General features: G+C 43.4%; 1 protein-coding gene across 15 annotated transcripts in view; it reads left to right on the top strand.

Annotated features, from left to right (window-relative positions):
* The window catches only part of cast (calpastatin), a 100,675-nt gene that overhangs the window by 57,192 nt on the left and 31,104 nt on the right, over positions 1-12,379 (top strand). For 8 of the 15 annotated variants that reach the window (XR_013962126.1, XM_080728448.1, XM_080728456.1 and 5 more), the window contains 9 exons: positions 824-901; positions 1,564-1,872; positions 3,314-3,355; positions 3,576-3,677; positions 4,751-4,831; positions 5,883-5,921; positions 8,960-9,034; positions 10,135-10,200; positions 11,736-11,873. Coding sequence is in view for 14 of the 15 variants with exons in the window: in XM_080728448.1 (XP_080584574.1) it covers positions 824-901; positions 1,564-1,872; positions 3,314-3,355; positions 3,576-3,677; positions 4,751-4,831; positions 5,883-5,921; positions 8,960-9,034; positions 10,135-10,200; positions 11,736-11,873 (930 nt within the window). In the remaining variant the exon portion in view is untranslated. Of the gene's footprint in view, positions 1-823; positions 902-1,563; positions 1,873-3,289; positions 3,356-3,575; positions 3,678-4,750; positions 4,832-5,882; positions 5,922-8,959; positions 9,035-10,134; positions 10,201-11,735; positions 11,874-12,379 lie in introns of all 15 variants that reach the window. The other 7 variants (XM_080728450.1, XM_080728449.1, XM_080728458.1 and 4 more) reach the window with 4 other exon arrangements.

The raw sequence follows: 12,379 nt of genomic DNA, 5'->3' as shown, positions 1-12,379 counted from the left end.
TTAGGATTTAGGAGCCTCTTTTTAGAACTGGCCTCAGTCTGTTGGGGTTGACCACTCATTGATCAAGGGTCAGATAAGTCTGGGCTACTTTAGGATTTTAACGATTCTGTTTCCTTAACAATTCCCTCTTTAACAGTCCCACTACAGAGGGCTTTCAACGTAACAAAAAGGCAGCAAAAGGTCTTATTTGAGATGTTCCTTTTAGGCAGGGTGTTTAACTATACTTGTACTGTTCTCAATTTTTTATAATAAAATAATCAATCAATCAATCAATCAATTCACCCCAAAATGACTTTTTTCTATTGATTAGTCATGCCATGGAGACTTGATTGTATTTGTCGCATTCCTAAGACAAATAGTAGATTTACCCCCATTGATTCCAGCATCCCCAGTTGTATAGCAGACATGAAGTCCACATGCCAGCTCTGACAGTGTGATTAAAAACCTGGTTCCAGAAAAGGTTTCAAATTTGATCCTCAATGTTGGATCCAGTTCCTTGGATTCTTCTGGTTCCGGATCCCAACCCTAGAGTCTACCCTGTGTTTTAAGTGGCCAGGGCTAAGACCTGGCCAGGGCTAAGACCTGGCCACTTAAATCACAGGGCAAACAGTAAATACACTGTTTAATAAACAAATGCAAATGATTGCAATGATCTGACCTTAAAATCAGTCCAGACGCCTCTATAATCCTGCTCCACTGTCACCTCGAGCAAGAGTCTATATTTCCTCTTTTACTGTGCATTATTGTTTGAGAGATATTTTCAATACGCTCCCTCTGCGTTGTGTGTCAATATGTTTAGTAATCATTGGGTGGTTGTTTGTAGACTGCAGCTGCGTCCCACGCCAAAGCCACAGCTGCTATGCCAGCAGCCCCTGCCGCGGCAGCCAAAGGCACAGGCAAGGTAGAGTTCAGGGGCGCCGTTCTGGAGGACCTACATTGTCTTCATGTCTCTTCTGCCCAAAACCTCAGTGCTTTCTTTGGTCTTCGCTCCCATTTCTTTCTCCTACCCTCCATCCTCCAACCACAGAGGCTGCTGTGAGAGGCTGCATGTCGCTCTTATGCTGAATGATCCTTGCTTTGGTGAGGGATATCATGGCTCTGAATGGGTTGTTGCAGGAAGGAGATCTCCTTTAGAAGCATGTCTCTGCTTCACACTTTTACCTTGTTGTTTTTGTTTCTCTGCGCTGGAGTTTGACTGGTTGGGAAGAAGGGTCTTTACTGGTTGGGAAGAAGGGTCTTTGCTGCCCAGACTTGCTGTTGTGTTTGTGCTGCTGTTGCTCTGCCTCCCCCTCCAACCATGGCTGCCAGGATCCAGGTGTTGTCAGGAAGCAGGAGACGTGTTTCCTCCGCCACGTTTCATTGCATGTCTTCATCATGGGCTGTCATCATGTTGGGTGGCTTCAGGGATTGCTGGAGGTGGATTCTCATAAGGCTTGCTCTCATGGTCCCTTTCCTCTCATCATAATGCTGGCTTAATCTGTGACAGAGACTATGTTGTGGAAAAACATCCCAAGTTCTGTTTTGTGCTTGATCTATAATCACCTCAAATACATTGCGTTGTAGAGTGCCACTGCTCCCGCAACGGTCAAAGCTGATCTTCCCAAAGTCGATCCTGCCAAAGGAACTCCAACCAAAGGGGCTCCAGCCAAAGTGGATCCCGTTAAAGAAGCTCCTACCAAAGTGGCGCCCACTAAAGCGGCTCCTAGTCCTACCAAAGTGGATCCCGCCAAAGAGACTCCTACCAAAGTGGTTAGCACTAAAGCACCTCCCAGTCCTACCAAAGTTCCAAAGTCTGCCTCAGCTGCTGCAACTGCAGGTGTTTCTGTAAAGGGACAGGGAAAGGCAGAGGAGACTAAACCTCCACAGAGCAAGGTAGTGAAAACCTTCTGTCAGTGGTTGGTGTACATTTGTCTGGTACTGCTGATGCTGTGAGTCAAGTGCACAGTCAGCACTGTGTTTGCTCTCTTCTGTATGTACTGTATGTACTGTATACTATGTAACAATGCACAATAGACAGTGCTACGCAATAGGCAGTATTAACATTGGAACAAAAATGTCTAGACATGAGGTCTTCAACAGGGGGTCCGTGACCCCTTGAGAGTAGGGCGGCTGCCAAATCTCTGTGTTAAGATTTTTTTTCCTTCTTTTTTACATTAACCACTTGGGTTAACATATTAATAGAAAAGATACAATACATGAACTTACTCGATCGACTCCACACTGATGATAGTGCTGTCTAACAAGTCTATGAAGCCTACTATGAAATCTATGAATCTGGAACACAATTATTTAGTTTTGTACTGAAGGTACAATCTTTATGCTCTCAGAGTGTTATATAGGAAGGAAAGCACAGGAGCAGCTCAGGCTGTTTAAATGCCTTTTAAAAGGTGCTACGTACAAACACACTGCGTTTTAGAATGTGTCACCTTTTTTACAAGGCTATGTGGTTCTGAAATATGGCATCTCCACGACTTGTAATAACAACTCCCCACATTACATTCAGTAACAGCTCACCTCAGTACCGTCGTAGTGTGAATTATGATGTACAGTATATATTTATGATGTACAGTATATATGTTATGATGTACAGTATATATTTATGATGTACAGTATATATTTATGATGTACAGTATATATTTATGATGTACAGTATATATGTTATGATGTACAGTATATATGTTCAGTTAAATGTTTTAGCCTGGGGCAGGGGCGTCACACCACATTCTGGGCCCTGGGCTCAAGGATTCACCGTGGGCCCACCATGAATGTTCTTCATAGGGGGAGGGGGTTTAACCCATTTAGACTGGGAACGCTTTATTACGCATTATTTTGTGATTAACTATTGAAAAATAGCAGATATACAAGCTTGTAGATCTGCTATTTTTATTAAATCATAAACATTTTTGCAAGTCTTTTTTTTTTTTTTTTTTTTTACTATGTTCCTATGTCAGTGGTGCTCAAAAATGATCATATGAAAGACCTCCAAAATGATATGTATTTGGCCATGGACCCCCATCTCAAAATATTTAGATCCAGGGACCCCCCAGAAGCAAATGTTGCTTAAAAAATACATGACAAGATTTGCACACATTTTCACGACTTTTCAAAAGATCTACAAGCTTGCAGCGCTGTGAGCTTGTATATCTGCTATTTTTCAATAGCTAAAGTATATAATTAAGGCCCCCCTTGGGCCTTAGTAACTCAGTCCCACTTTACCCCCCCTTGTGACGCCCCTGACCTGGGGGTCCCGACCCACAGGTTGAGAACCACTGTCCTACTGTATATTAAGCTGACCCTCCTGGTGTGTTTGCAGGTGCAGGTGGAGGTTGCTCCCCCAGTGGCCAAACCAGCCAAGGTACAGGAAGGTTCACCACGTGTGTGTGTGTGTGTGTGTGTGTGTGTGTGTGTGTGTGTGTGTGTGTGTGTGTGTGTGTGTGTGTGTGTGTGTGTGTGTGTGTGTGTGTGTGTGTGTGTGTGTGTGTGTGTGTGTGTGTGTGTGTGTGTGTGTGTGTGTGTGTGTGTGTGTGTGCGTGCTACCATACAGCGTGCTGAGATGTGTTGTGTGTGTTTTGCAGGCACCTGCTGAGGACCCCTTTGATGCCCTGGCCAGCAGCTTGACCCCCTCACAACCTCTGACCCCCCCACAGCCTGTGTACACTGGGCCTGAGGTCACGGAGGTCAGTGTGTGTGTGTGTGTGTGTGTGTGTGTGTGTGTGTGTGTGCTTAATACAAAGTGTGTTTTTGTGTGCACTTTTGAGTGGAGTTGATATATAATATATGATTACATTATATAGGCCTACTAACACTAGTACTAAAGCTCATGGCTAAATATCTCCCCCTGACCAACTGGGATGCCTTATTGGAAGAGCGGTAGAAAGACCTGGGTTTGATCCCCAGGACACAGCAGGACATGGAAATGATGAAGTGCTTATTTAAACCACTTCAACCCTGATGTCCTTATTTTAGGTCATGTCACAGGCATGACATTTAAGACCAAAACATTCGTATAAAATAACAGCTGCTCAAGCGCACAACGCGTTCATTGCTACAGTACGCAAGCTTGTGAGCTTGTAAATCGGCGTGTACATTTCCCCACTATTCCTTTATGACGAAGTACACAGGTCTTAATTGATTAACCGTTTAAACCCCATGTGGTTGAGCGGAGTCCCTCAAGGCTCTGTACTGTTATTGTGGGGAAGGCTTTAGCTGAAAATAGGAGATCCACAAACTTGTCGATCTGCTATTTTCTGCAAAAGCCTTCGCCACAATAAGGATGATGGGGTTTAAGTGCTTAAAGGAGTAGTTCACCCCCAAAATGACTTTTTTCCTATTGATTACTCATCCCATGGAGAGTAGAGTTCAATAATAGTTTTTGGTTTTTGTCACATTCCTAAGACAAAAATTTGATTTGAGTAAATTTACCCCCATTGATTCCGGATGGTGACCCGTTTCGAAACGGGTCACCATCCGGAATGAATGGGGGTAAATTTATTGTTATCACATTTTTGTCTTAGGAATGCGACAAAAAACTAAAAATATTATTGAACTCTACTCTCCATGGGATGAGTAATCAATAGAAAAAAAGTCATTTTGGGGGTGAACTACTCCTTTAAGCTCTGACATGCATCAGGTGTGTAATGGTGTGCATTGCATGTGCGTGTGCGTGTGCGTGTGTGCGTGTGTGTGTGTGTGTGTGTGTGTGTGTGTGTGTGTGTGTGTGTGTGTGTGTGTGTGTGTGTGTGTGTGACAGCATGGTGTGAACTGCATGGAGGGCGTTCTGTGTGGAGAGAGAGACGACACCCTCCCTCCAGGCTACAGGTTTGAAGACATGGTCAGTTTTACCCATAATCCCTCTCTCTCTCTTCCTCTGATGCTTCCTCACTGCGTGTGGAGTGTCTTCAACTGGCTTAATATTTTATATTTATACCAGTGGTTCTCAAAGCACGGTCCGGGGACCCCCAGGGGCCAGGGGTCCTTGAGGGGATTCCAGCAGGACCCCAGCAAAATGAGTAAATATAGCATTAAAATCAGTTTAACAACTTCAATCCTCTGCTGTTTGAAGGGGGGCGTCCACGGCCAAATACACAATCATTTGGGGGTCCTTGATGTGAACATGTTTGAGAACCACTGGTTTATACAACCAACCAGGGCTTGAATTTAACCAAATGCAGGTGAAAATGAACCGTGGGAGGGTAGTGTTGTGTAGTCATGTTACTAGCCAACTTGGCCTGGATGATGATGACGATGATTCAAGTTCTAAACATCACTGCCTGAAGCAGACAGTTCTCCTGGTTCTAAGATGCTGTGTGACTGTGAGGTCTGGGGTAGAATCGACTGTTGTCACTGTTTGCAGTGACAACTATTTCTCTCCCACACTAGTTAGCCTAGGCAGATGAAAGCAAAGGGAGGTATATCATATTTAATACCACACTAAAATCACGCAAAGCAGTACACAGTATATCTAAAGTCATGTCATCAACATGGATCTGTCCCATTTCCCATATTCCCTCCTGATTGGCTACCATTGCCTTCTAAAGTTTGTGTACGCGACCTGTTGGTCGCTTATCTCCCAATTAGGGAGTCTTACTGGTATTTAATACCACTTACAGTATGTAAACAGTGTACTGTGAGCATCACCAGGTCGACACATCTGAAAAACCATTGCGTTCTCCATCTGTTGAAAGGAATGCAGTTTTGGCTAATAGAACTTCTGAGTGGCAAGCACTATAACTACAGTATAGTAGTCATAGTTAATCTCAAGCCCTGTAAACAAGGTTCCTTATTTGACTTTGTGGGCTAGTAATATACTTCCTTTTTTAATTTTTAAATAATAAATCTGCTGACTCGTGTATTCACTCTCAGTACTGCTTTGTGTTTTCTAGCCACCAGCTCAGCCAGATGTCAAACCAAAGGATGAGCCTGTAAGTGACGTTCGTTCATCATACAGAAAACATTCACACACACACACACACACACACACACACACACACACACACACACACACACACACACACACACTGTAATCACTGTCTGGATAGTCGTTAGCTTGCACAGATACAGTAACAAACACAAAGACATACAGTGCATACTTGTTGCACATGTACACACACACACACACACACACACACACACACACACACACACACACACACACACACACACACACACACACACACACACACACACACACACACACAGCAGACATGCCATTTCTCTGACCCTGTGATCTTCTGGTTGCTCTCGAGTGGGGAATGTTGCATTGCATTGTGGGGTGTTGGCTGCTCAGCAAATAAAAAAGAGGACCCACCTTGAACCCATTTGCTTTTGTTCTGCCCAACCCAGTCGCACACCTAATCGTACACATTCACATTCACTGGCTGTTAGACTGACGACGATTGCAGCTTACCTCTCCGTTCGCCCATATTGTTGAACAGTTAATGCAAGTAAAACCAGTGAGTCACACACTACAAAATGCTACCAAATAAACCAACGTCAGTGCTGCATTTTAGAGGAAAGAAGGTGAGAAATGCGTGCTATCTTTTGTTGTATGTACTGTAGCTGTTGATATTTTTATGAAGGCTCCGAGAAAGCTTGCCTGGAGCAGCAGCTGGGTCTGAACCTGAGTATAAGAGTATAAAGTATTGAAAATGGATAATACTCGAGCGAAGTAAAAAAGTACCTCAGAATGCCCAGTACTTAAATGTACTACGCAGTTACAGTACCAGTGGTGGGAAAAGTACTCAAACGTTTTAACTTAAAGTAACAATACTCCAATGTAGGAATACTGTTAGAGATAGCAGATCTACAAGCTCACAATGCTTCGCATCCCGACGCAATGTGAGCTTGTAGATCGTCTATTTTCAAATTGCCAGAATATTATGTTAGCCTCGTACCCGCTCTCTTCCGGAAACCATTTAATTTACTGGATTACAGAAGTTGGTCGTTTACTAGGCTAATATTATGTAGGGCTGAATTGGTTAATGTATGTTTTGTAATAATAATCAAAATCCACAAAGTAACCAGGAACTACAATTTTCTAATAATTTTAGTGGAGTTAAAAGTACATTATTTGCATCTGAGATGTAGTGGAGTAGAAGTAATCAAATTGTAAATACTTCAGTTAAGAAACTGTACTTAAATACAGTACTTGAGTATATGTACTTAGTTACTTTCCACTACCTCTGCGGCGCTGCCCCACCCACCAACGCAGGCAAACACATTCATCTAAAACATGATCCTCCATCACACTCCCTCTGTTTACTTTACCCTGCACTGCACACAGTATGAGTCACCCATTCTGATCTGACTGAGGCTACGCCTCCTTGGTCTTATTATTTCTCTATCAGTGCTTGTTCCCTATTCAGATATTAAGCCACTTATGCAATCCAGATGTTATCTTGTTCACATATCATTGCTGCTGTTGTGAATTAATGCCATCACACTGCAGTGTCACACAAAGGCATCAAAAGTAGCAGATCCACGTTTTGAGCTTGTAGATCTGCTGCTTTTGCTGTTTTTGAATTTGAATCCTGTAAAAAGCAACAGTTTTGGACATAATGATGGTTTCCACACCACAGATATGCAATGCATGTCATTTAGATGTACTTTATGCTGATTGATTTTATGTATTAGATCAGGGGTCAACAGGGGGTCTGGGACCCCTAGGGGGTCCTCAGAGTTACTACAGGGGGGCCTCCAAATCTTTGATAGAAACTATTTTTTCTCCTTTTTTATATTTACCACTTGAACCATATTGGGAGAACTGTAGCCAAAAAATAGCTGATCTACAAGCTCACAACGCCTCGCGCTGCGAGGCATTGTGAGCTTGTAGATCGGCTATTTTCGGCAAAGAGGTTTGGTGTAGAGGGGAAAAAGAGCAGACTAAGTACAGAGTGAAAGGTCAAGTTTATTAAGTATTGACGGTTCAAGTGGTTAAATATCTGAAAACACAAATTGACATGAATCCAAAATACACTGATGATTGTGCTGTCAAACGATGAAACTATATGGAATCTATGAACAGGTTGTAGTAGTTTGAATGTTTACCTGCTGTCCTACAGTGGATCAGGTTGTCTGCATAAATGCCTTATTTGCAAATGTAACCTATAAGTGTTTCTTTGCTTTTCTACTGTAACAGTTTTACTGTATGTCACAGTTTATTGTGAGTTCTCAAGTTTGGGCATAATGTAGCGACATCAAAGCGATATGAAAACGTCAACTGTTTTCATTCGGTGGAGTTTAGTTGTGATTTAGTTTCTGTGGAATGCGATGGGTGTGTCCCTGTTTTTCCCCTTCCTTCACTGTTGCTACACACTGTACAGTCAGTCTGCTTTGGATTATTTAGGCCTTTCCTGTGTTTCTGACTCTGTCTGATGTGCCCTCTAGTGGATTACATGGTGTTTCTAGGGATGGTTTGCCCTGTTTTTTGTGAATTAGGATATGCTTTACACCAGGGGTCTTCAACGTTTTCAGGCCGAGGACCCCTTAGTTGAGAGAGAGAGATGAAGCAGGGACCCCCACAACCTTTTCAGAGATTATAATTGAATCGTTTGACGGCGCAATCGTCAGTGTATTTTGGATTCATGTACATTTTTGTTTTAGGATATTCAACCACTTGAACCGTCAATACTTAATAAACTTGACCTTTCACTCTGTACTAACTCTGCTCTTTTCCCCCTCTACATCAAACCTCTTTGCCGAAAATAGCCGATCTACAAGCTCACTGCTATTTTTGGCTAAATTGACGCTAGGGTTCAAGTGGTTAATGTAAAAGAGGAGGAAAAAAAAGGTTTCTATCACTCAAAGATTTGGAGGACCCCCTGTAGTAACTCTGAGGACCCCCTAGGACCCCTGAATTAGGATATGCTTTACAGACAGTTTAGTGTGTGGTTATGTACTGTATACTGTGGAGGTGATAAGCTGTGTGTGGTGAATGTCCTGTTTTGTTTGTCATTCCCAGAAGCCAATGAGCACAGATGAGGCCCTGGATTCTCTGTCGTTTGGTTTTGGTCCTGCTGCCCCCCAGAAAGAACAGGTTGGTTTTGGTCCTGCTGCCCCCCAGAAAGAACAGATTGGTTTTGGTCCTGCTGCACCCCAGAAAGAACAGGTTGGTTTTGGTCCTGCTGCACCCCAGAAAGAACAGGTTGGTTTTGGTCCTGCTGCACCCCAGAAAGAACAGGTTGGTTTTGGTCCTGCTGCACCCCAGAAAGAACAGGTTGGTTTTGGTCCTGCTGCCCCCCAGAAAGAACAGATTGGTTTTGGTCCTGCTGCACCCCAGAAAGAACAGGTTGGTTTTGGTCCTGCTGCACCCCAGAAAGAACAGGTTGGTTTTGGTCCTGCTGCACCCCAGAAAGAACAGGTTGGTTTTGGTCCTGCTGCACCCCAGAAAGAACAGGTTGGTTTTGGTCCTGCTGCACCCCAGAAAGAACAGATTGGTTTTGGTCCTGCTGCACCCCAGAAAGAACAGATTGGTTTTGGTCCTGCTGCACCCCAGAAAGAACAGGTTGGTTTTGGTCCTGCTGCACCCCAGAAAGAACAGGTTGGTTTTGGTCCTGCTGCACCCCAGAAAGAACAGGTTGGTTTTGGTCCTGCTGCACCCCAGAAAGAACAGGTTGGTTTTGGTCCTGCTGCACCCCAGAAAGAACAGGTTGGTTTTGGTCCAGCTGCACCCCAGAAAGAACAGGTTGGTTTTGGTCCTGCTGCATCCCAGAAAGAACAGGTTGGTTTTGGTCCTGCTGCATCCCAGAAAGAACAGGTTGGTTTTGGTCCTGCTGCCCCCCAGAAAGAACAGGTTGGTTTTGGTCCTGCTGCCCCCCAGAAAGAACAGGTTGGAGAGGCTCCTTAAAGTTGAAATTTAACACTCGGCTCATGAGTCATGACACCACTTCCAAGGCATCTCTACACATCTGGGTTGCTTTGTGTGTTTCATCCTACATTGACAAGAGGATGATAATTATAATTTATTATTACATTTTAATATTCAATATGGTTGTCTGCCATTTCTAACCCTTATGGAAAGTGTTGACTGACAACCAATAATATATTTAACACTTGTAAATACATGTAGGCCTAGGTCGTATTTGGATCAAAGTATACATTATACTTAACTATTTTTTTTCTCTCTGGTATGTTTAGAAAATGGAGACCGCCTCATCTGCTGGCTTCTCCAACTTTGCACCGCCTCCCCCTGCCTCTGTCAAGGTACAGTAAACATCTGGACCTTACTAAACACTTTCCAAAGTTCACAGCTGTGCAGCGCGCCGTAGAATGGATGGATGTACAGTAGGGTGAACTCAGGTGATCTGGGACATCATATGATGAAGAACAGCTAGTGTTGCCTTTAACAAGAGTATGTCAATAATCAAATGAAATGAAATCAAATGTATTAATAAAGCACATTTCAAAACAACTCTCGTTGTACCAAAGTGCTGTACAGAACAACACACAGCACAACAATGATGCTGTGATGACTAATCATAATCAAATGACTTGTGGCAGACTTTGGCTAAGCTTTAGTGGTTGATTTAATCCTTCTACTTCTGATAAAACACTCAGCACAGTGGCCTTGTGGTTCGTGTGTCCGCTCCGATTTCAATCACTATTCAATCAATCAATCAATCAATTAAAATACACATGTAGCAGCGTGAGTTGAGCTGCGCTTGTCTGCTTTTGTGTGGACAGAGACACCACAGAGATCAAGACACATACAAACTTGGTACCCAGTTTTCATTCACGTTCGTACAGACAGACCCGGTTCTAGACCAGTGGTTCACAGATGTTGGGTCGTCCCCAAATATTATTTCGTCCCCAGATGATTGCTTAATGTGCTTAATTGATTTGTCATTCAACAGTAAACAAACCAACATACAGAATAAGTCTATATCTGCAAATCCTACAATTCCAAGTGCTTCTAGATATGATTATTTCGGGCGGTCCCGAGTTCAAATGTGATTCTTTTGGGGGGGTCCCCAGCAGTGGTGCTTTGGGATTTTCTTTTCAGGGCGGACGGTCATTTATTGACGTCACATGCACGCGCGTGCACGTGCCTCTAGAGGCTGCAGGTCAGCAGATCTAATGGGAAAACAATAGTTTTCTAGTCTTAATTACATTTGCATTGTTACTTAAGATTTTATTTTCTACTTTCATTTAATTCATTTAGAAAATACAGCGCTACAGTAGAGAAACAAAGTTTGCCTTGAACGAATCTCAAACACTAAATACCACAGTATTGGAGCCATGTATGAGGACACACACACATCGACACGCATGCACATGCAGTCACAGCTGGAAACCTAGGTGTTAAAGTAGGATATATCCATATGAATAGAGGGGGCTTTAGGACGCACACACATTCATTCACCACTAGAAACCTGTTATGCAAAGTATTAGCCACTGATTAAAGTATAGCTTGTAGTTATCGCGGATTCGCGGGGTGGGGGGTTGTCGCGGCTCTCGTGGGGGTATATATGCACACGTTTACATGCTTGTGCACCGTTCGGTGCCGTCCGTGCGTCCGTTCATGTGATGTGGGAATATATTGACCACACGGCGTCCGGTCACGTCCGGCCTCGAAAGCGCTACTGGTCCCCAGTTCAAATATGATTATTATTTTCTTTAATTTTTTTTTTTTTTGGGGGGGGGGGGGGGTGCAGCCTGAAGTTTAGGAACACATGTTCTAGACAGCTGTTTGGCAAAGAAAGTGATGTGTCATGTTTCTCTCCTGCTTGTTGCTCCAGAAAGCTGAAAGCCCGGCGGCGGTGAGTCCTGTGAAGCCTCCTGCTGATAAGAAAGCCAAGGTGGATCAAACTGCTGACGACTTCTGTCTCATGTCTGGGCTGGAAGCCCCTGTGGACACCAAGCCCAAGACAGACCAGGTAGAGACAGGAGATTATGTCACATCATGGTTTAATACATATTTACAATATGTTTTCTCCTATACGATGGCACTAGTATACCAGCTAGTTCAGTATTGAGACCAGATTGTTTATTACAGGGGTCTTCAACGTTGTCAATGTGTTTACAATGTGTGATGCAGATTTTCATCGATTTCATAGACAGCTGCAGATTCAATAGACTTGTTTGACAGCACTGTCATCATTCTATGTTGGATTCATGTTAACATTTAACCACTTAAATCGTCGATATTTTGTTAACTTGACCTTTCACTCTGAACTTGGTCTGCTTTTTTTTACCTCTACACCAAACTTATTTGCCGAAAATATCAGATCTACAAGCTCTCAAGCTCTTGAGAGCTTGTAGATCTGCTATTCTTGGCCAAAGTTCTCCTAAGAATAAGGACGCGAGGGTTCAAGTTGTTAATTTAAAAGAATGATCCTACCACCCAAGGATTTGGCGGACCCCCTGTTGAAGACCCCTGTTT

Source organism: Nannobrachium achirus (genome assembly GCF_963921795.1).
Source record: "Nannobrachium achirus genome assembly, chromosome: 6".
NCBI classification, from domain to species: domain Eukaryota; kingdom Metazoa; phylum Chordata; class Actinopteri; order Myctophiformes; family Myctophidae; genus Nannobrachium; species Nannobrachium achirus.
Note: the sequence above shows the minus strand (reverse complement) of the source record. Positions and strands in the feature narration are given on the sequence as shown.